Genomic DNA, 24,629 nt, shown 5'->3' on the forward strand with positions numbered 1-24,629 from the left:
TTATGATTTTTCAATGCCGATACTGATTATTGGAAGACAAAAAAAGCCGATAACGATTAATCGGCCGATTTATAAAAAATAAAAAAAAATGTTTTTTAAATATATATATATCATACACACACATTTTTGTAATAATGACAATTGCAACAATACTGAATGAACAATTAACACTTATTTTAACTTAATATAATACATAAATACAAACACACGCACACAGCTCTGAAGTGATAATGATACTGAAGAGTCTGCTTAGGAGACAAATACTCTCAACTGTTTGAATAAAAATAGAGTTTAAGTTACCTGTGATGAATGTTGTAAACAAAAACCTTAATTTCTATATGCAGGAAATCCTATTTTAATAATGGGCATGGTAAGAATTGACAACCAAAGTGCGAGTCATAATTCCCATGACACCTAGCAAAATCTGAAAAGCGGTTCCTTCATTTATTGCATAGGATATTTTTAGATTCACTTAAAATAAGGTCTGTGTTTCGTGTAGGCTTACATCACCGTGCCAATTTTATAACTGTGTAGATATCCATAGGACAAGGTAACTCTGATCATTATTGGCTAAATGTAAGATAAGATAAATATAAGATTTAAAAAAATTGTAGAGTGGATTTATGAAAATATGTTGACAAACGTTACCTTATCCTAGTGAGATTTACACGGGTATCAAAACGTCGAGGCGGTTTAAGCCTGCACGAAACACAGACCTTATTTGACGTAGATCAAGACATTCTCTATGGAAGACATGAACGGTAAAATAACGAAGGAACCCCTTTCAAATTCAGCCGCAAGTTATTACAGGAATTATAACGCGTCGACTATTTCTTTCTAAACCATATACCTTTGACTAATCCGGAAACTATCACCTCGAAAACAAAACGTTTATTCCGTTCCGTATTTTATCTAACGGGTGGCATCCATGAGTCTAAATATTCCTGTTACATTGCACAACCTTCAATGTTGTCATAATTACGTAAAATTCTGGCAAATTAGTTCGCAAAGAGCCAGGCGGCACAAACTGTTGCATATACCCTGACTGCATGCAATGAACACAAGAGAAATGACACAATTTCACCTGGTTAATATTGCCTGCTAACCTGTATTTCTATTAGCTAAATATGCAGGTTTAAAAATATATACTTGTGTATTGATTTTAAGAAAGGCATTGATGTTTATGGTTAAGTACACATTGGAGCAATGACAGTCATTGATTGATTGTTTTTTATAAGATAAGTTTAATGCTAGCTAGCAACTTACCTTAGCTTACTGCATTCGCCAACAGGCAGGCTCCTCGTGGAGTGCAATGTAATCAGGTGTTAGAGCATTGGACTAGTTAACTGTAAGGTTGCAAGATTGGATCCCCCGAGCTGACAAGATTAAAACGAACGAGGCAGAACGTTCCTAGGCCGTCATTGAAAATAAGAATGTGTTCTTAACTGACTTGCCTAGTTAAATAAAGATTAAATAAAGGTGTAAAAAAATATATATATAAAAAAATCGGCGCCCAAAAATACAGATTTCCGATTGTTATGAAAACTTGAAATCGGCCCCGATTAATCGGCCATTCCGATTAATCGGTCGACCTCTAATAGGTATGCACGTCAGCTTTGACATCGGTTTTGCACATCGGCATTAAACTAAACATCGGGCCGATACCGATGTTGCCATTTTTAGCTAATATCGGACGATTCCGATATGTTCACCGATATATTGTGCGTCCCTAATTGTTAGCATTGTTAAGTATCTTGCTAGCTGGATCGAATTCTCCGTTAGCTAGCCAGGGAAATGTTGAGCAACATTAGCCAACTTAACTGATCAAATAATTGAGTTTATGGTGTGAAAATTAGCAGGCTAATAAAGTCAGACAGCTAACGTTAACTTATCTGCGCTACGGATCCCTTTAGCGGGATCATTTTCCTCAACAACCGCTGAATTGCAGGGCGCAAAATATTACTAAAAGTATTTATAATCATGCAATCACAAGTGAAATATACCAAAACACAGCTTAGCTTGTTGTTAATCCACCTATCGTGTCAGATTTTGAAAATATGCTTTGCAGCGAAAGCAATCCAAGCTTTTGTGAGTGTATCAATCAATGCTACAACAGCTAGCCCCAAATTAGCATGGTCACGAAAGTCAGAAAAGCAATCAAATTTATCGCTTACCTTTGATAATATTCGGATGTTTGCATTCAGGAGACTCCCAGTTACACAACAAATGTTATTTTTGTTCGATAAATATTACTTTTATAACAAAATAACTCCATTTGGGTTGCCCGTTATGTTCAGAAAACCAAAGCCTCGTTCCGTTCGACGAAACTTTTGAACGGTAGTGTATTTTGAATTGTTTAACACTTTTTTTGGTTACTACATGATTCTATATGTGTTATTTCATAATTTGGATGTCTTCACTATTATTCTACAATGTAGAAAATATTAAGAAAAACCCTGGAATGAGTAGGTGTGTCCAAATGTTTGACTGATACTGTGTGTGTGTGTGTGTGACTTGTTAAGCACATTTTTACTCCTGAAGTTATTTTGGCTTTCCATAACAAAGGGGTTGAATACGAAATGTCTTGATTCAATGCCAATTTTCATTTTTTGTACATTTGTAAAAATGTCTTAAAACATAAATCCACTTTTACATTATGGTGTGTGTGGGTAGGCCAGTGATGCAAAATCTCAATTTAATCCATTTTATATTCAGGCTGTAACACAACAACATGTGGAACATGTCAAGGGGTGTGAATACTTTCTGAAGGCACTGTAGGTATATAGCGTGTTTAAGACCTGGGTACAGATCTATTATAATGCTGTCATTTTCCCCATTTGATCATCATGAAAGATATACATTTTTATTTTGTTTTTTATACCATGAAGATATCCCATTGTGGTTCACCAAATACCTAACCAACCCACTCCTCTGCTTCTAGTTTTATTACTTGAAAAAATCGAGAACGATGACATTGGAAGGAAGACCTTGAAGATCACAGACTTTGGCCTGGCCAGAGAGTGGCACAACACCACCAAGATGAGTGCTGCTGGCACGTACTCATGGATGGCCCCTGAAGTCATCAAGTCCTCTCTCTTCTCCAAAGGCAGCGATGTCTGGAGGTAAAACTAACAGCACGCTCCTGGGAAATTCCATGGTAACGGAATTACGCTGAGACTTATTCACTTTAAAATGTATGCCAAACAAAAACCATTGATTTCAAAGTTTAATTAACCATAGAATTCTATGCACAATAACTACTTTGAACAATTTACAATAAACTTTACAAAAACACATTTCCAGGAAGAGCTGTGCAGATGCAAAGTTTGGTTACAGAATAAAACTGAGGTCAATTTGACTGTGATTCTGTTACCAAACTTTGCATCTGCACAATTTTTCCAGTAATTGCTTTTTTGTTTTACTGTGTAAATTGTTCAAAGTATTCATTGTGCATAGAGTTGTTTGTTAAACTTTGATATTAATGGTTTTTGTTTGGCATACATTATAAAGTGAAAAATCGAGTCTCTGCGTAATTATGTTACCATGGATTGCTCTCCCTCTACTCCCTGTTCCAAACAGGCCCATGTCAGACTGGAATCAATAGGCTTTTAGGAGATGAGGATTTGGAAAGGTGGCACCATGATACTCCTTTTATTTCAGACATTTGGAAACATTTGTCCTAGCCTATTTCTGATAAGTGCTTTCGTTGTTATTTTGTTCAAACCAAAACAGTTTTTTATCAGATCACAACTTTCTGTACATTCTGTGCTACTAGGATGTGCAGTATAGACTACAGTAGCCCTGAACACCTTCCACTGGTAACTACAATCTGCTGCATCCAGAGCTTACATTAATTACATGATAAATGATGACTGTAGGCTTGGTGCTTAATCAAAACAGGATCATTGTTTGCACTGTACTGGTAAACAACATTTTACTGCCATTATTTAGCATTCAACACGTCCATTATTCAAGACGAAGGTCTTCTAAATGGCAGTCCTAGGCACAACAAAGGTTTAGGCAATGTGAATTTGAGTGTTATCATGTGTTATAATAGTGGGAATGTATACTATACTATCACTGTACTATCACAATGGTGTACTATCACCATGCTGTACTATCACCTAGGGCTGGGCGATATGGCCAAAATATTATATCACGATATATAAAAATAAAAAAATGACGGTATTTTTAGTTTTTGAATAATAAAAGTCCTACGTTTGCTTTGAGTAGTGAGTGATCCTAGGGTGGCAACACTTACATTCTTAGTGATTTCAATGAATCTTTCTCTATTCTGATTGTTTTATACTGTTCAATTCATCTTCAACCAAAACAACTTTCAGCACTTTTATCATTTCTGCATTTTCTGCAATCAATTGCAGTGGTGGAAAAAGTACCCAATTGTCATACTTGAGTAAAAGTAAAGATACGTTAATAGAAAATTACTCAAGTAAAAGTAAAAGTATTTGGTTTTAAATATACTTAAGTATCAAAAGTAAATGTAATTGATAAAATGTACTTAAGTATCAAAAGTAAAAGTATAAATAATTTCATTTTACAGATAGCCAGGGGCACACTCCAACACTCAGATATAATTTACAAACAAAGCATTTGTGTTTGAGTCCCCCAGATCAGAGGCAGTAGATGACAAGTAGCTTGACAAGTGTGTGAATTGGACCATTTTCCTGTCCTGCTAAGCATTCAAAATATAACGAGTACTTTTAGGTGTCGGAAAATGTATGGAGTAAAAAGTACAGAATTTTCTTTAGGAAGGTAGTGAAGTAAAAGTTGTCTAAAATAATAATTGTAAAGTACAGGTACCAAAAAAAAGCGACTGAAGTAGTACTTGAAAGTATTTTTACTTAAGTAGTACTTTGAAAGTATTTTTACTTAAGTACTTCACTCCACTGCTCAATTGAGATCATTTCCACACTGCCACGTAGGGCTGCACGATATGGGCAAATAATCTAGGATTTATTTTTAACTAAATGTTGCAATTGCGATTTTACTTTGCGAATTAGAGCAAAACTGTTGGAATCATAGAAATAGAATGACTTCTAATTCTATATTTAGAATATAATAGTGGGCACTTTGAATACAGTGTTGTTTGAGATGACAACAAATTATAATGCCAGGGAGGAGTTATTGTGACAGGGTAGGAACTAAAGTGTTGATTGTTTCTTAGGGGACCCTATAAGCTTTGGCTACATTGATGTTTTCTCTTAGCTACTTCATGTAGCTAACATATTCTTGCTTTGCATATTCCTTTTTGATTTAGAAGATACTGTTGCACAACCACATGCTGATTTAGGTCTACACCATCGCTGGTATTATCAGGCAGTATTAGCTAGCTACGTTTGCTCTTACTCAGTACATTTATTAGCTAGCTATTAGCATTAGCGGCTAACAATTAGCATCTCTCAAGATTTAGGGCAACTTGCTAAGAAAATATAAACTAGCTGATGTAACAAACACAAACTAATAGTCTCCTTATAGAACGCTAGTGGATTTATATTAAGAAGTCAACATTGTTGACTGTGCTGCATTGGCCATGCAGACTGAAGGCAAGTGTCTCGTGGTTGAGGAACATCAAATGCGCTTCTTGAGTGACAGGGGGCGTGGCTAGGTCTGTGTGGAAAGTGGCGCGGAGAGAGATGACTCAAGTAGCGAAGTAAACTATAAAAATTGACATTAAACATGGCATTTCACATTTAATAAATCAAACATTCAAATACCGGTATAGAAGGTAAAGTAAAAACCAAACCGGTCCCTGCATCAATAATACCGGTATATCGTAAACTGCCCAGCCTTACTATCACCATGCTATAATATCACCATGCTATACTATCACCATGCTATACTATCACCATGCTATACTGTCACCATGCTATACTATCGCCATACTATACTATCACCATACTTAAGGACCCCACCATACTATACTATCACCATTCAATACTTTCACCATTCAATAATATCACCATACTATACTATCCCCATACTATACTATCACCATACTTAAGGACCTCACCATACTATACTATCACCATACTATACTATCGCCGTACTTAAGGACCTCACCATACTATCACATACCGATATGATATGTATTGCAATTCTCACAATTATATATGTATTGCGATTCGATACTGTGATTTTATTGTAATTCGATTTTTCCAAACATATTGTTCACTATATGTCTGCTGCAGAAGGACAAGAGTCATGACTAAATTAGTTTTTATTAGTCATGGAAATTAAAGTGCTGAAAACAAATTGGCTCACTATTTAAAAATAGATGGAGAATAAGCAATGAAGGAAAATACTGGAGTTTTGGTGCAGGTACAGCCAACTAGTGCAAAAATGATATTGTCAAAACTATCACATTTTTTTGTCAAACATAATATCCTGATATGTATCTATAGTTTTTTTCCCCCCAGCACTATAATAGTGCTGTAATAACACTGTTGTTTGGACATTGTACTCACTATATCTGTGTTCTCTTCTAGTTATGGTGTTCTTTTATGGGAGCTGCTGACAGGAGAGGTGCCTTACCGTGGGATTGATGGGCTGGCTGTGGCCTATGGTGTGGCTGTCAACAAGTTAACCCTCCCTATTCCATCCACCTGCCCAGAACCCTTCTCCAAGCTCATGGAAGGTGCAGTCACCAAGTCAGACCATCCATCTGCTGTTGCCATTCCTCAACCCACTTTTCAAGAACAATTAATGTTGCCTGAAGTAGCTGCATTCATTGGATGATATATTGTTGTTCAAGAACGTGTGTGTGTGTGTGTGTGTGTGTGTGTGTGTGTGTGTGTGTGTGTGTGTGTGTGTGTGTGTGTGTGTGTGTGTGTGTGTGTGTGTGTGTGTGTGTGTGTGTGTGTGTGTGTGTGTGTGTGTGTGTGTGTGTGTGTGTGTGTGTGTGTGTGTGTGTGTGTGTGTCAGTGTCACACAACTAGATAATGGTATTAATTTACTTGTCAAAGTTCCAGAACATTGATCTGTCTTGGTTCCACCTTGTTGTGTATCTCAGAGTGCTGGGAGCAGGACCCCCACATCCGGCCGTCGTTTGCCTCCATCCTGGAGCAGCTAACAGCCATAGAGGAAGCCGTGATGGCCACCATGCCCCAGGACTCCTTCCACTCCATGCAGGAGAACTGGAGGGTGGAGATCCAGGAGATGTTTGATGAGCTCAGGACAAAAGAGAAGGTACAGATGTAGGATCTTAATTTGATCACTCGTTTGTTGCTGAGAATTTTCCTGCACTGCAGGAAATACAGATTAGTTTCGTGATTTACATAAATTCACTAGAAACACAGTTATATTTACAGTATTGCACTTTTCATGTAACCTACTTTTGGCCAGCTAATAGCCTAACCACCGATCAAACAACATTATGGACTAAACGTTCAAATCTTGTTGCTGCAAATGTCACCTCTCTCCCTGTATGTCTTTGTTCAGTTGATCAGCGTAGGGGGGATGTATTCCCAAACAGCGCCTCTCACCATTCACATGGCATTTTCAGTAGTCAGGACACATTGAGAGAAATTGTACAATGTATTTTTTATGTTCCTTAAGTACATTTGTCCTGTTCATAACTTAGACTCATCCTTTGTGACTCATTAAGTAGATACATTGTATAGGTAAACCTCCAATATGAACCCAATGTGGGAACAAGACCTTTCCACTGTGTAAAGTACAAGGTTAGAAGCACGTGGAAGGCAGCGATGCAATAAACCTGTAGTTAAGGGAGTGCTTTGATCGGCTTTGATTTTAATTGGTTACTTTCTGTAGGCGAGCTAATCGTATCTTTAACAAAACAAGCTATTAGCGTTGATGGTTTTAAGTATTTCCCCTTGGTAATGCAATAAGCTGCTTTCCTTAGTCCCTCCTCGTTAAATCAAATGGGATTTGTAATTGCTGTATTGAGAATGCCCTTTCCTGCAACTTCAGCTGAATCGTTAAGCATCAAACTTGGCAAATGGTGCAATATACCAAAGCTCTCCCAGGGATTGTCTAGTATGTCAATTCTTCATGTTGTTTCCCCATATGACACTGGTTCATTTAATTACCTCTAAAAGGATAACGATGTAACGGAAGCACAGATAGTCACACACTGTTCCTACTGAGTGTGAGTTTCTACATTTCATAGTTAGGGGTTGCATATGATCTGAAACACTTATCCATATGTATTTTTGAGGGGCTTTAAGTCTAACCCTAGGCTTGTAGGTAAAGTGAGGTTCAGCTTGCTTCATGTATATTTCTGAGAGGCTGAAGTCTGACCCTAGGCCTGTAGGTAAAGTGAGGTTCAGCTTGCTTCATGTATATTTCTGAGAGGCTGAAGTCTGACCCTAGGCCTGTAGGTAAAGTGAGGTTCAGCTTGCTTCATGTATATTTCTGAGCGGCTGAAGTCTGACCCTAGGCCTGTAGGTAAAGTGAGGTTCAGCTTGCTTCATGTATATTTCTGAGGGGCTGAAGTCTGACCCTAGGCCTGTAGGTAAAGTGAGGTTCAGCTTGCTTCATGTATATTTTTGAGGGGCTTTAAGTCTGACCCTAGGCCTGTAGGTAAAGTGAGGTTCAGCTTGCTTCATGTATATTTCTGAGCGGCTGAAGTCTGACCCTAGGCCTGTAGGTAAAGTGAGGTTCAGCTTGCTTCATGTATATTTCTGAGGGGCTGAAGTCTGACCCTAGGCCTGTAGGTAAAGTGAGGTTCAGCTTGCTTCATGTATATTTTTGAGGGGCTTTAAGTCTGACCCTAGGCCTGTAGGTAAAGTGAGGTTCAGCTTGCTTCATGTATATTTCTGAGCGGCTGAAGTCTGACCCTAGGCCTGTAGGTAAAGTGAGGTTCAGCTTGCTTCATGTATATTTTTGAGGGGCTTTAAGTCTGACCCTAGGCCTGTAGGTAAAGTGAGGTTCAGCATGCTTCATGTATATTTCTGAGGGGCTGAAGTCTGACCCTAGGCCTGTAGGTAAAGTGAGGTTCAGCTTGCTTCATGTATATTTTTGAGGGGCTTTAAGTCTGACCCTAGGCCTGTAGGTAAAGTGAGGTTCAGCTTGCTTCATGTATATTTCTGAGCGGCTGAAGTCTGACCCTAGGCCTGTAGGTAAAGTGAGGTTCAGCTTGCTTCATGTATATTTTTGAGGGGCTTTAAGTCTGACCCTAGGCTTGTAGGTAAAGTGAGGTTCAGCTTGCTTCATGTATATTTCTGAGGGGCTGAAGTCTGACCCTAGGCCTGTAGGTAAAGTGAGGTTCAGCTTGCTTCATGCGCCATTTTGCAAAACGTATTTCTTCTGTAAATACAAAGTGAAGTTTTGAGTCCAGATATAGGGCTATTGTTTTTCTGTTCTTTTTAACAATGAAATTATTGTATATTTTTTCTACCTCACAAGTTGCAACGTTGTTACATAACATATCTCATTTCACTCCAGTGGGTTTGTAAAGCTGCTTTGCAGAAGTCATTCATTTAAGGATTATTATGTTTTCTGAGAGGAACCAAAACAAAATCCAAATGCTGCTCTACGTAATAGTTCAAGTGATTTTGTCAACCCTACTCATTCACAACCTAGTTGACGATCAAGCGATGGAGAAGCCTCTTACCCAATCAGTCAAAGGACTCTCTACATCTCTGTGGATGTGCCTCAGAAACTGAGGGCCCCCTTTAGCTTGTGATCTTTGGCTTAGTCATCCTCTCCCCGAGCACCACAACATTTCTGCAAAGCTCCATAAAGCCAGTTGAGATTTACAACTTGTGAGTGCTGGCCAGCCTCTCTTAAAGGAGCTTTCCTTCAGTAAGGGCTATGCTTCAGTGCCATGCAGCACTACAATGGGCCCACCTTGCTGTTACTGCAGACAGAGGGCCTGGGACAGCTCTGTGGACTGAGTGGCTGAGGGTCACAGGCCACTCTAGCTTAAAGCTAATGCTTTGTTTTTCTATCAACCAGAGTAAGTTCACTGATTGTGAAGGTTGGGGGGGAAGAGCACTGATCACTGCTGTGTTTGCAGAGAACTTTGTTTCTTATCATTTACAGAGTTCAATCTGTGAAATGCGTGAACAATGAAGGTATGCAAGTTATTTTTAGTAGAAATGACAGACAGAAGGGCTAAGGAAATAATGCACTGCCTGGAACCTGTGTGTGGATCATTATGGTAGTGTTTTCCCTACTATTGTATAGCAGGGGCGGGCACCCCTGCCTGATACGTAAAATACCTATCCAGGCGTTGTAAGATCTGGCATGCGTCAGCAACGCCTGGGCAGAGGAACGCGGCCCTTATCATACAGAGTTGTCCATCTATTCGTCTGACCCTCCATGTGTTCCTGTAGGAGCTGCGTTCACGGGAGGAGGAGCTGACGCATGCGGCGCTGCAGCAGAAGTCCCACGAGGAGCTGCTGAAGAGGAGGGAGCAGCAGCTGGCGGCGAGAGAGATCAACGTGTTGGAGAGGGAACTCAACATCCTCATCTTTCAGCTCAACAAGGACAAGCCCAACGTCAAGAAGAGGAAGGGCAAGTTCAAACGCAGCCGCCTCAAACTCAAGGACGGCAACCGCATCAGCCTGCCCTCAGGTGGGTGCTTCTGTCTGTCTGTTTCTGACTCTCTTTCTGTCTTGTCGGGTTGGCTGATAGTCTGTCTTTGTCAAAGTCAGTGTTACCTTCGAGTTGACAAAAAGTTCAATAGATTTACACCTATCTTTATTTAGAAGCTCTGTTAGAATCTATCATAGACGTATGACAGCATACTGACAAGACATCATGGAGGACAGCATAGTGACAAGACATAATGGAGGACAGCATACTGACAAGACATAATGGAGGACAGCATACTGACAAGACATAATGGAGGACAGCATACTGACAAGACATAATGGAGGACAGCATACTGACAAGACATAATGGAGGACAGCATACTGACAAGACATAATGGAGGACAGCATACTGACAAGACATAATGGAGGACAGCATACTGACAAGACATAATGGAGGACAGCATACTGACAAGACATCATGGAGGACAGCATACTGACAAGACATCATGGAGGACAGCATACTGACTAGACATCATGTAGGACAGCATATTAACTAGACAGCATACTACATTTACATTTACATTTAAGTCATTTAGCAGACGCTCTTATCCAGAGCATACTTTGACTAAGACTAGTCAAAGCGGAACTACTTTCGCTCATTGGTCGTTGCATGCCAGTCTTTTGACAGACGTTACAATACCTTTTTATGTTACGTAGTCTGTCAACGAGAGATTACACCAATGGTCAAAGTGACCGACCACCCTTACCTGTGTCTCTGTTTTCTAGATTTCCAGCACAAGATCACGGTGCAGGCGTCACCCTCCATGGACAGTAGGAGTCTGAACACCAGCCCCCCCAGCAGCCCCACACTCATACCCCGCCTCCGGGCCATCCAGTGTAAGTACACCTCAGACAATCCAACATACTGCAACACGTCAGACCTGGGTCAGATACATAAGTATCAAATAAAGTATGTGCTTAAGTGTGCTGTGAAACAAAGCTTTGTACGTGTGCCTTATCATGGCATCCAGTGCCTTCAGAAAGTATTCATACCCCTTGATTTATTCCGTTTTTTGTTTTGTTACAGCCTGAATTCAAAATTAATTAAATAGATTATTTTTCCCATCTACACACAATACCCCATCATGACAAAGTAAAAACATGTTTTTAAAAATGTTTGCAAATTTATTAAATTAAATATCTAATTTACATAAGTATACACACCCTTGAGTCAATACATGTTAGAATCACCTGTGGCAGCAATTACAGCTGTGAGTCTTTCTGGGTAAGTTTCTAAGAGCTTTTGTACACCTGGATTGTACAATATTTGCACATTATTCTTTAAAAAGTTGGTTGTTGATCATTGCTAGACAGCCATTATCAAGTCTTGCCATAGCTTTTCAAGCCGATTTTAAGTCAAAACTATCTAGGCCACTCAGGAACATTCAATGTCATCTTGGTAAGCAACTCCAGTGTATATTTAGCCTTGTGTTTTAGGTTAATGTCCTGCTGAAAGGTGAATTTGTCTCCAAGTGTCTGTTGGAAATAGGGCTGTCCCCGTCCCCCCAAAAAATTGGTCGACCAAATGTTGTCTGTTCTTTAAACCAATAGATTGGTTTACATTTTTATACGTGTATTTTTCCATATATAGACACACCCTATGTGTATTATTAAAATCAACTATAAGCATCGAGTTTGTCTGATGCTTTGAGCTTATGGTTTGATGCCTCACGAGGGCGCCAGACAGCTAGATAACCAGAAGGGAAAAAAACTTAACCTGACCCAACTATTCTCCTACCGCTCCTGCTTGCTTTCACAGATTCTGCCATTACTCTCCTGAAGTTGCCAGTAATAGGCTACACGAGGAGTCGGCAACCTTTCTCATTACATTTACATTTAAGTCATTTAGCAGACGCTCTTATCCAGAGCGACTTACAAATTGGTGCATTCACCTTATGATATCCAGTGGAACAACCACTTTACAATAGTGCATCTAACTCTTTTAAGGGGGGGGGGGGGTTAGAAGGACTACTTTATCCTATCCTAGGTATTCCTTAAAGAGGTGGGGTTTCAGGTGTCTCCGGAAGGTGGTGATTGACTCCGCTGACCTGGCGTCGTGAGGGAGTTTGTTCCACCATTGGGGTGCCAGAGCAGCGAACAGTTTTGACTGGGCTGAGCGGGAACTGTACTTCCTCAGAGGTAGGGAGGCGAGCAGGCCAGAGGTGGATGAACGCAGTGCCCTTGTTTGGGTGTAGGGCCTGATCAGAGCCTGAAGGTACGGAGGTGCCGTTCCCCTCACAGCTCCGTAGGCAAGCACCATGGTCTTGTAGCGGATGCGAGCTTCAACTGGAAGCCAGTGGAGAGAGCGGAGGAGCGGGGTGACGTGAGAGAACTTGGGAAGGTTGAACACCAGACGGGCTGCGGCGTTCTGGATGAGTTGTAGGGGTTTAATGGTACAGGCAGGGAGCCCAGCCAACAGCGAGTTGCAGTAATCCAGACGGGAGATGACAAGTGCCTGGATTAGGACCTGCGCCGCTTCCTGTGTGAGGCAGGGTCGTACTCTGCGAATGTTGTAGAGCATGTTGAATGTTGAATTTTTCTTACCATTTCTACCGATTTGCATACCAGTTATGGTATTCATATGCACATTTTCGTGAAAGTTTAATTTTAATTTATAATAACGTCTTCATATCTCAAAATCATTGTCATGTGGTTAATCAAGATTCTATCCAAACTTAAATGAACATGATACACACCTAAAAATTAACTTCTATTGCCATTGCAAACTATGTAAAAGTAGCCTACATAAAGCCAACAAATAAAAACATTGCAGCCTGCAGGTAGAAAATATCCTGATAAATATCCTATAAATCACTTTGGCTACACATGGCCTGTCTGCAACGAACTTGAATCATTGTATCAACTATTAGCCCTGAAGCTTGCACTAGCTAACTTGCAACATTGTATAAAATATTCTGGGCCCTAAGAGTTTCCCCAGGCCAGTGAGCTCGGGACAGAAACAGCTGTAGGCTATTTGCGCAAGGGATAAGAAGCAGGGCTTGACTTGGGCAGGAGCTCACCGGAGCTGAGTACCAGCACCTCAAATGTTCTACTCCTTTAGCTCCTGTTCCTCTTTATAGAATATTAAATCCTGCGCCTGAATAGAAACAGTACCAGCACCCAAAATGAGTACCGGAACCTATTTCAGTCCAAGTCAAGCACTGTAAAGAAATAATTACGTAGGCCTATTTTATGACGTTTCCACTGGATGAGTGGTTATCGAAAGGGAGAGAGCTGGAAAGATTTGTCAGGTAGCCTATAGGCCTACTTCTATTTATTTTTTATTTTTTTCACCTTTATTTAACCAGGTAGGCTAGTTGAGAACAAGTTCTCATTTACAACTGCGACCTGGCCAAGATAAAGCATAGCAATTCGACACATACAACAACACAGAGTTACACATGGAATAAACAAAACACACAGTCAATAATACAGTAGAAAAATAAGTCTATATACAATGTGAGCAAATGAGGTGAGATAAGGGAGGTAAAGGCAAAGAAAAGGCCATGGTGGCGAGGTAAATACAATATAGCAAGTAAAACACTGGAATGGTAGATTTGCAGTGGAAGAATGTGCAAAGTAGAAATAGAAATAATGGGGTGCAAAGGAGCAAAATAAATAAATACAGTAGGGGAAGAGGTAGTTGTTTGGGCTAAATTATAGATGGGCTATGTACAGGTGCAGTAATCTGTGAGCTGCTCTGACAGCTGGTGCTTAAAGCTAGTGAGGGAGATAAGTGTTTCCAGCTTCAGAGATTTTTGCAGTTCATTCCAGTCATTGGCAGCAGAGAACTGGAAGGAAAGACGACCAAAGGAGGAATTGGCTTTGGGGATGACCAGTGAGATATACCTGCTGGAGCGCGTGCTACGAGTGGGTGCTGCTATGGTGACCAGTGAGCTGAGATAAGGCGGGGCTTTACCTGGCAGAGACTTGTAGATAACCTGTAGCCAGTGGGTTTGGCGACGAGTATGAAGCGAGGGCCAGCCAACGAGAGCGTACAGGGGGCAATGGGGCTTTGGTGACAAAACGGATGGCACTGTGATAGACTGCATCCAGTGTGTTGAGTAGACTGTTGGAGGCTATTTTATAGATGACATCACCGAAGTCGAGGATCGGTAGGATGGTCAGTTTTACGAGGGTATGTTTGGCAGCATGAGTGAAGGATGCTTTGTTGCGATATAGGAAGCCGATTCTAGATTTCATTTTGGATTGGAGATGCTTAATGTGAGTCTGGAAGGAGAGTTTACAGTCTAACCAGACACCTAGGTATTTGTAGTTGTCCACGTAAGTCAGAGCCGTCCAGAGTAGTGATGCTGGACGGGCGAGCAGGTGCGGGCAGTGATCGGTTGAATAGCATGCATTTAGTTTTACTTGCGTTTAAGAGCAGTTGGAGGCCACGGAAGGAGAGTTGTATGGTATTGAAGCTCGTCTGGTGGTTAGTTAAACTTCTTGAGGATAGGGTGCAGAGTTTTCACTTAGGGAAAAATAGCGTGCGCAATTTCAACTTCGTGCTACTCATCCCCAGAATATAAGATATGCATATTATTAGTAGATTTGGATAGGAAACACTCTGAAGTTTCTAAAACTGTTTGAATCATATCTGTAAGTATAACAGAACTTATATAGCAGTCAAAACCCTGAGGACTAACTTTTTTATTGTTAAGTTCCTGTATGTTCAATGGGTTATCATGGGCACACCAGAATTCTAATCACTATCCACGCAGTTTCTACTGCTTCCACTGGATGTCGCCATTGTATGGAAAAAGGTTAAGGTTTTTCCTTAGTAAACAGAGAAAGATATTGACCCGGAAGTGGAGTGACGTCGTGTGTTTATGTTTGAGAGTTGAGCAAGACTTGAAAAGTACCGTGAGTTTGTTGATATCCTGTATTGAAAACAGATTGACCCGTCTTCAATTTGATCGATTATTAACGTTTACAAATACCTTAAGTTGTATTACAAAAGTACTTTGAAATGTTTTGGCAAAGTTTATAGGTAATTTTTTAGATATTTTGTCGTGATTTTGAACGCTGTTTTTCCTCGTACAACGGCACCAAATAAATGGACAATTTGGATATATATGGACGGAATTAATCGAACTAAAGGACCATTTGTGATGTTTATGGGACATATTGGAGTGCCAACAAAAGAATCTCGTCAAAGGTAATGCATGTTTTATATTTTATTTCTGCGTTTTGAGTAGCGCCGGCATGTTTGAAATTGTCAAAAAAGAGAGTGTAGCCTTTGTACTATCATCAGATAATAGCATCTTATGCTTTCGCCGAAAAGCCTTTTTTAAATCTGACATGTTGGCTGGATTCACAACGAGTGTAGCTTTAATTTGGTATCTTATGTGTAATTTAATAAAGTTTGATTTTATAGATTTTTTTTTGAATCTGGCGCTCTACATTTTAACAGGCTGTTGGGACGCAAGCGTCCCGCGATCCCAGAGAGGTTAACACAGTGTCCAAAGAGGGGCCAGAAGTATACAGAATGGTGTCGTCTGCGTAGAGGTGTATCAGAGAATCACCAGCAGCAAGAGCAACATCATTGATGTATACAGAGAAGAGAGTCGGCCCGAGGATTGAACCCTGTGGCACCCCCATAGAGACTGCCAGAGGTCTGGACAACAGGCCCTCCGATTTGACACACTGAACTCTATCAGAGAAGTAGTTGGTAAACCAGGCGAGGCAATCATTTGAGAAACCAAGGCTGTCGAGTCTGCCAATAAGAACGTAGTGATTGACAGAGTCGAAAGCCTTGGTCAGGTCGATGAATACGGCTGCGCGGTAATGTCTCTTATCGATGGCGGTTATGATGTCGTTTAGGACCTTGAGCGTGGCTGAGGAGCACCCATGACCAGCTCTGAAACCAGATTGCATAGCGGAGAAGGTACGGTGGGATTCGAAATGGTCGGTGATCTGTTTGTTAACTTGGCTTTCGAAGACCTTAGAAAGACAGGGTAGGATAGATATAGGTCTGTAGCAGTTTGGGTCTAGAGTGTCACCCCTTTTGAAGAGGGGGATGACCGTGGAAGCTTTTCAAACTGTGGGAATCTCAGACGATACGAAAGAGAGGTTGAACAGGCTAGTAATAGGGGTTGCAACAATTTTGGCGGATAATTTTAGAAAGAGAGGGTCCAGATTCTCTAGCCCGGCTGATTTGTAGGGGTCCAGATTTTGCAGCTCTTTCAGAACATCAGCTATCTGGATTTGGGTGAAGGAGAAATGGTGGGGGCTTTGGCGGGTTGCTGTGGAGGGTGCCGGGCAGTTGACCGGGGTAGGGGTAGCCAGGTGGAAAGCATGGCCAGCCGTAGAGAAATGCTTATTGAAATTCTCAATTATAGTGGATTTATCGGTGCGATGATCGGTGATTTATCTATGCGTGTGCGTCGTTACTCAACATTGACAGGAGTGCTCCAAACAAAAGACAATGACTAAATTGACAAAACAAAACAAAAACTTGTTTCTCACAAGTGTAGAATAGCTTCAATGTGTCCACTCAAACAATGGGAACAGGAAGACTGGAATAATAATATTGAATGCATTAAAATAAATTACCTTAACCAAAGTAACAAACATTGTAGATTAGAAATTATAGGAATTAACTGTAAATGTACGGCTGGTGATTATGTAATGGGGAATTGATATACACTAACAATCAAATGCAAACAATTCACACAATGAAGTTATGAAACTGAATGTGCACAAATCGGCAGGAGAGAGCGCATTCTGGAGAGAGAAGTGCATTGTGCATCTGGTCGCATGGTCAATCCGACGTCTGCATTGGCCATGCAGCATTTACAGGGATACGACCTCAGTAGAAGGCAGGGCATTCATACTTCTTGCGCTTCATGGAGCAGTGCAGAGCTGTTGTCAAGGAAGTGAGTTTGTGTTTATACAGGATGTACTGCCCCCACCTACCGTCAACCAATCATGCGGAGTTATACAGAGCCCTCGGCATTGTTACAGCCTAACAATCAATCATTAGACTAATTGGGGTCAACCTTAGTTGGAAAGCAGACTGAACCAGGTTTCCTCTAGGATTTTCCCTGTGCTTAGCTCGATTCCGTTTATTTTTATCAAAAAAAAGCATACCCTGTATTTTGAAAATTGTATATAATATTGATTTATTATTGAAAGGTGGTGTACTTTCTGGGGCCACGTAACTGCCGTAGCAGCATCCAAGTGAGTGCTTAATTTTGGTTGTAGTGAACGAGTAGCTAGCTAGCTATCTACTACGGAGTCCAAACTTAATCTCAGTTCTACTACAGAAAAGCCAGAGACATCTTGATGACAGCGCACTTCCTGCCTACCTCCCTCCGATGACCACACAATGACTGTCATGATGTTGTGGTGTTGTTTTTCTAAATTGGTTATCTTTTTTTGTGATTTGAAACGCTTAGAGATTCTTTGAAAAGTACTACATTATATATACAAAAGTATCTGGACACCCCTTCAAATGAATGGATTCGGCTATTTCAGCCACACCCGATGCTCACAGGTGTATCAAATCGAGCACACAGCCATGCAATCTGCATAGACAAACATTGGCAATAGAATGGCCTTACTGAAGAGCTCGGTGACTTTCAACATGGCACCGTCATAGGATGCCACCTTTCCAACAAGTCAGTTTGTCAAATTTCTGCCCGGCTAGAGCTGCCCCGGTCAACTGTAAGTGCTGTTATTGTGAAGTGGAAACGTCTAGGAGCAGCAACTGCTCAGCCGCGAAGTGTTAGGCCACACAAGCTGACAGAATGGGACCGCTGAAGCGCATAAAAATTGTCTGTCCTCGGTTGCAACCCTCACTACCGAGTTCCAAACTGCGTCAGCACAAGAACTGTTCGTCAGGAGCTTCAACTCAGCCTCCCGGGTGGCGCAGTGGTCTAGGGCACTGCATCGCAGCGTTTTTACTAATAATAATAATATAGGTTTGCTTTGAAATGAAGGACACGTTGGGATGCATCCGAGGTCATTTGTAACCTGTAATGTTAATCACCTGATCACAGGTGTTCTCTTAATTTGCAACCCAACGTGTTCTTGAAATGTTCACATATCTATATACAGAGTATTTTTGATTTCCTAACCACTGTTCAGCTGCAGTGATTATATGAATATTTCCCATTGCGGTTGATGGTGGAGGTTATCTTCTCAAATCATCCAGTCCTCTAAATGCTACTCAAGTGGTTGAAGTCTAAAATATATTGGCACCCTTGTACTTTTCTTAAATAATTCCCTATTTCTTCTAAAATAAGTTTCATTTTAAAAGTATTTGTCACCACACCTTGTTATTGGATTTTCAACTTATTCTAGAAGAAATAGGGAATTATTTAAGAAAGTGCAAAGGTGCCAATATATTTGGCTGGAACTGTAACTGCTGTTGGCCTGGACACTCAGATTTGTCACTGGTGTATTGGAGTACTCTGCCAGTTGTTGACTGATGTTCTCTCCTTCATCACAGTGACTCTGGACGAGAGCAACAGGACATGGGGACGAAGCACCATCTACAAGCCGGAGGAGTTTGATGACGTCAAGAAGGGGATTAAGAAGAAGGGGCGAACGTGGGGACCGAGCTCCGTTCAGACCAAGGAGCGGGGAAATTGTGCTGAAAGGTACAGGACATTAGGGTTTCTTTTCATCTCTGTTCATTATTTCTTCTGTCATCTTCATTGTGTCTGTGTGGGTTGTTTTATGAAACTGACTTGTCCTGGCAGAGTGAGGCCACTGTCTGATGGAAACAACCCCTGGTCCACCAGTCTGGGGAAGTCCCAGAAGTCTGTTCCGTTGGCTGCGTTGTTTGCAGAGCAGCAAGGTGAGGGGAAATGTGTCTTCTAATATAATCAGATGGAACACAACAAGACCATTTCTTAGTTCCTGTCAACAGCCTGTCTCTGTCCTCGTCCTTCATGTTCAGGGACCAGTAAAGAAGAGATGTGCTCGCCGGATGGATCGGACAACACCAAACCAAAGCAACTGAAGTTCCCCAATCAGGTGTACATCGATCTACCTCTGTGGAAAGATGAGAAGCAGCAGGGGGGCGAGGGGACGGCAGGAAGCTGCCCTGGGGAAAGCCTGGAGGACTCCAGCACCACCTCAGCCAGCTCCACCAGCACCACCCCCCAGCACACCCCCACCAACAGCCTGAAGAGGACCTCCGCTCGTCGCCGGACAGACACCGTACTCTACTGCTGTGCCTCTATGCTGGCCTCGGTGGCATTGGGCTTTGACCTGCGTGATGTGCTCAAGGCCCCACCGGCAGATGACCCTGAGCCTCAGCCCAGCGTGGAGAAGAAAAAGAAAGAGGGTCTGTTCCAGCGCGCCACACGCTTCCCTGGTGGACGTTCTTCCCATAAGGAGGAGGCAGCCTCCCAAAGCCCCATCAACCTCATCTCCATGTCTTCCATCTCAGTGTATAACTCCACCAAGAGCCTCCTGCGGTCAGCCTCGGAGGGGCCAGAGCCCAGCCCTGTGAAGGAAGTGGCCCCTGTCAACCTGTCGCACGCCAGGCCACAGCCCAGCAGCGGCTCCCAGCCCCAGGTTCCAGAGGCGCCCGGCCGCAGGACTCCGGCCTCCCCCCTCCCCCAGCCTGCTGCCCTAGAGAAGACTCACAGTCAAAGCATGGGCTCTCGCCTCCGGAGGAAGAAGTCAGCCATCATTCAGGACAGTGAGTGAACGTGACATCAGGACCGTGGGTGACACATAGAGACTGTATATATTTAATGCAGTAGTGTTTGATTGTGAGGTGACACCACTGTACAAATGATGCGTGAACAATGAAACAGCCTCTGTTTCTCCTTTCTGTCCCCAGCTAACGGTACATCTGGCTCTCTCACAACTTCATCGGGACAGTCTTCCACCACGACCTCTCAGAAGAAGAAGTCTGACAGGGAGGACACCCCTAAGAGAGCAGCTAGTGGGGAGACTGTCACCTCCAGGTCCCGGCCTTTGTCCCTCCGGGGCAAACCCCACTCATGGGGTCTCCTGAGGGGCCGCAACAAAAGCTACTCCCTGGGCCACTATTCTGGAGAGAAGAGCGCCAGGAGCCTCAACATCGTCCTCTCCTCCGCCGAGGTCAAGATGGACTGCTCTCTGCTGGATATGGACACGGAGGGGCAGAAACGTGACTGTACCGTGCCCCTCTGTCGAATTCAGAGCGGCCCCAGTCGCCCCTCCGTCTTCGAACTAGAGAAAAAATTCTTGTGATAGCAGAAATAAGCTGCCTTATTACCAGGATCCAATCTCTAAGTAACGTTTATGAGTTGGATCAACAAGTCTTATTTGACATTCCAGGGCATTCCACTGCCCTCCTGTGGTTTTTACCTGAATGTAGGCCACTGCTGCTGAACACTTTATTTATTCTGTAATATTTTGATAGGTAATTTAATATTGGAAAAACGTGTTTCAATAGCATCAGGTTGATTGAACAACGAAGGAACACATTTAATTTTTTGTTGTTGCAGAAATGTTTACATTTTTGTGCGCACATACTGGTTAGGACCATGGCATCTTAAGTTACAAAATGATGCTTCCGTTAAAATGTTAATTTGCTTTTGTCTGTGGATCTTTTATTCTCCGTTTTGATTTAATGCTGGTAATTATTTTGTATTGTATTGATTTTGTTTTTGTTTTTATATTGACAGATACAACAGTGTTTATTTTAGGATGAGTTCTGTCCAATGTCTGAGAGGTAATATTGAAGTCATCAACATGTGGCGCAACTGACAGATTTACAAATGTAGGATCTTAATTTGAGCCAGTTTGCTACAGCAGGAAAATAATGCTGCAGCAGGACAGTTCTTCTGCAACAGGGCGATCAAATTAAGATCCTACATCTGTAACAGTGCAACCAACAACACTGGAGAACCTAGTCTCAACACTGAAACACTAAACTAGGCCTGGTCAGCTTCTACTTCTACCACTATACGACAAGCCTTACCAGCAGCTGGACTAGTACCAGTACTGTACATAAAGACTATTCAGCATTATTAGCTGCTATGGTTTATGTGGAATATGACCATTTGGCTCGAAATCAGTTCACATGGGGGTTAGTCTACCTAGGTTCCTGTGAAAACACTATTTTGAAGAACAAAGAGATGGGAATTAAATATATTTCAATACTTGTTTGAGTAACAGTTAAATGCTGTATTCATTAGCAATCATTTTCATATTAACATAAAAAGCTGACAGGAACTGTCTCTGATGCCACTAAACTACACAAATTGTTATCATCTGAATATTCAGTCTCCATTTAAGTACCATGCAAGTCATTAGTACTGAGCAACAAGTAAAACTGTCCGTAAATATCCAATGTATTGTTGTTCGTCCCCATTTACAAAGAATACCGAATGTTAAATCTCTCTTTTTGTAGTTCTGTTTAAATCATGAGCACTTTCTCTTTATTTAAATCGACATTCCTAACAGTACATCCCAGACAGCTGTTGAAGTCACTACAACTGGAAGAATAGCTTTTTTTTAACACTGCCTTTGAGATCAAATCTCATCACTGTCAAAGCTGGAGTCCCTGCTATATCCTGACATGTTAAGCATTCCATTAATTGAACAACAACTTAAGTATTTTTTTTGCCTTATCTTCCTTTTTATTAGCATTGTGTTAGCTCTGTGTGAGGAAACTGGTTCAAGTGATTGAGATGGCAACATACAGTACATACTGATCAAACCTGTTTATCAGTGTTTTTGTTCACACCACAGAATCCCAGCGTTGTTTTATCTTCATGTATCCCCATGTTAACAGGAATACGTCAGTTGACCTCAAACTTCTTACTTTTATACTCGCAAGCATACTTAAACCACTTCAAGAATGGCTGTCTGATTAGAATGATAGGTCTTTGAACCAGTGTGAATCCTCAAACCCTCCATGTTCTTTCTGGAAATGTAAATCAACTCAAGATGACCATACCAAACAAATGTGAATCCATACCCTTTACCTTGTGTAGTGTCAATACCTGGAAATCAAGACCAAAATGCCTATTTTTGTTGTCTTAGTATCTTGGAATGAAAATGGACTGAAATACAGTAATTATAATGAAATAGTATTCTCTGAAATGTTTCATGTTGGGTCTCAAATCAATGAATTAATTATGCTGCAAGTAGTCTCACTGTGGGAGGCAAATATTAATTTGCAGACATGCAGTATGACATGTCTTCTCAATAACCTGCGTGGACCAACAGCTGCAATAGTGCTGTGTAGATGTTATGAGGACATGGTCAAAGAAACTCTGGTGACGTGACCACTTTTCAGACTCCTCTCTGAGTGTAATAACCTGTAGTAGGATGACTAGGTGATGATGATATCCAGCCTCTGGAGGACCATGTAAGCCAATAGTTTAGTCTTATACAGTATGGCTCATGGTTATGATAGAGTTTGCTACAGCACATATAGTATGAGACTAGGCTAGCAGGGCGATTGACAAAGCACAATCATTCCACTCGTGTGAGACATTGACTTCCCGTACACTAAGTGCTTGTGTAGTCGGAGTGGTGTTGCACTCAACAAGCTGCAAGATACACGGGAAGGAGCTCTGCTGTTGATCTGCAGACAGTCTGTGTTGAGAGACAAAATAATGTAATGTCTCCTGTTCCCAAAACTATCACCAAAGCTCATAGTTCATGAGACAGATTTTTTATACTGTATTTTTAACCAGCCATTTGGTTTGAAATTATTTAAGTCAAATTGACAAATGTATTTTATTTAAAAAAAAGTTTGTTACATAGTACCCATCTACATACTTTTATTTGTGACCTAGTGTATGTACAGTATTCTAGTTTTTTGGTCTCAGAATAAATCACCTGTATGGTGTTTTAAGGAACAATGTTTACCTCAGGAGTGGCTTTGGGATTAATAGATTCTTCTCCTACTACTTAGACGAGGTTAAATCAGTAAAGAAAATGTATGATTTTTAAAACAAAAAATGATATTATACATGTATAATACACATGGCAGCCCCCCGCACCTCTCTGATTCAGAGGGGTTGGGTTAAATGCGGAAAACACATTTCAGTTGAATGCATTGTTGTACAACTGACTAGGTATCCCCCTTTCCCTTTTATTTGATGGTTAAATGGTTAGCAAAATCCATGGTCTGAGAACATTGGCATTCTGTTACAAATCAATTCAAAACTAAGTCTGAGCATAATAGAAAGTTTAATTTCCCTAAATTGTGTGGGGTTAAAACTACTGACTTTGCACGTGTGACACTAAATAATTAAATATATTGTATGAGTCTATCCCATGTCATGCTCCATATAGGTTGGTGAAAACGGAACCAAATCTACACTCTTAGAAAAAAAGGTTCTGGATAGACCATAAAGGGTTCTATGCTTGCTTCATATGTGGCACCCCTAAAGGTTCTATATAGAACCCTCTTGTAGGGTTGTTTGGTCAGAACCCTAGGGGTTCTTCACTGAACCACAACTGGTACCATATAGAACTCTTGGGTTCTATATAGAACATTTTAGGGGTGCCATATGAAGCAAGTATAGAACCCCTTTTGGTTCTATCCAGAACCTTCTGTTCTAAGACGGTATAGTGATGTTTAAGATACAGTATGAGGTAGAATGTAAAGAGATCAAATTCTCCATCTTATACAAAATTATTTATTGTAAGATCTAATATTGCAATTTAGGAATTGTAGATTTGAATTGTTTTTCTTGACACATGTCACTTGTGTAAATAAAGATCTCCTCAAGGATATGTTGATCAAAGCAAAATGAGTAGACTATTTGCATTTGAATACAGACAGTGGAATTAGTCATTTACATTTTCTTTTTTAGATTTTGGACATTTAGCAGACACTTATCCAGAGTGACTTAGTCAGTGCATTCAACTAAGGTAGGTAAAACAACCACATCAATCAACTAAGGTAGGTAAAACAACCACATATATATCAACTAAGGTAGGTAAAACAACCACATATATATCAACTAAGGTAGGTAAAACAACCACATCAATCAACTAAGGTAGGTAAAACAACCACATATATATCAACTAAGGTAGGTAAAACAACCACATCAATCAACTAAGGTAGGTAAAACA

The 24,629-nt window shown here is 41.1% G+C and overlaps 1 protein-coding gene across 2 annotated transcripts in view; it reads left to right on the forward strand.

Moving 5' to 3' along the window:
* LOC139571428 (mitogen-activated protein kinase kinase kinase 21-like) overlaps nt 1-24,304 on the forward strand; it is a 37,517-nt gene extending 13,213 nt beyond the window's left edge. The window contains exons 2-10 of one of the 2 annotated variants that reach the window (XM_071394290.1): nt 2,942-3,122; nt 6,507-6,655; nt 7,031-7,206; nt 10,320-10,560; nt 11,307-11,417; nt 19,039-19,189; nt 19,292-19,389; nt 19,462-20,241; nt 20,386-24,304. In XM_071394290.1, coding sequence (XP_071250391.1) covers nt 2,942-3,122; nt 6,507-6,655; nt 7,031-7,206; nt 10,320-10,560; nt 11,307-11,417; nt 19,039-19,189; nt 19,292-19,389; nt 19,462-20,241; nt 20,386-20,780 — 2,282 coding nt within the window. In that variant the 3' untranslated portion in view covers nt 20,781-24,304. The remainder of the gene's footprint in view (nt 1-2,941; nt 3,123-6,506; nt 6,656-7,030; nt 7,207-10,319; nt 10,561-11,306; nt 11,418-19,038; nt 19,190-19,291; nt 19,390-19,461; nt 20,242-20,385) is intronic. The other variant, XM_071394291.1, reaches the window with a different exon arrangement.
* Nucleotides 24,305-24,629: the final 325 nt, after the last annotated feature.

The sequence above is a fragment of the Salvelinus alpinus genome, chromosome 3 (assembly GCF_045679555.1).
Source record: "Salvelinus alpinus chromosome 3, SLU_Salpinus.1, whole genome shotgun sequence".
NCBI lineage: Eukaryota > Metazoa > Chordata > Actinopteri > Salmoniformes > Salmonidae > Salvelinus > Salvelinus alpinus.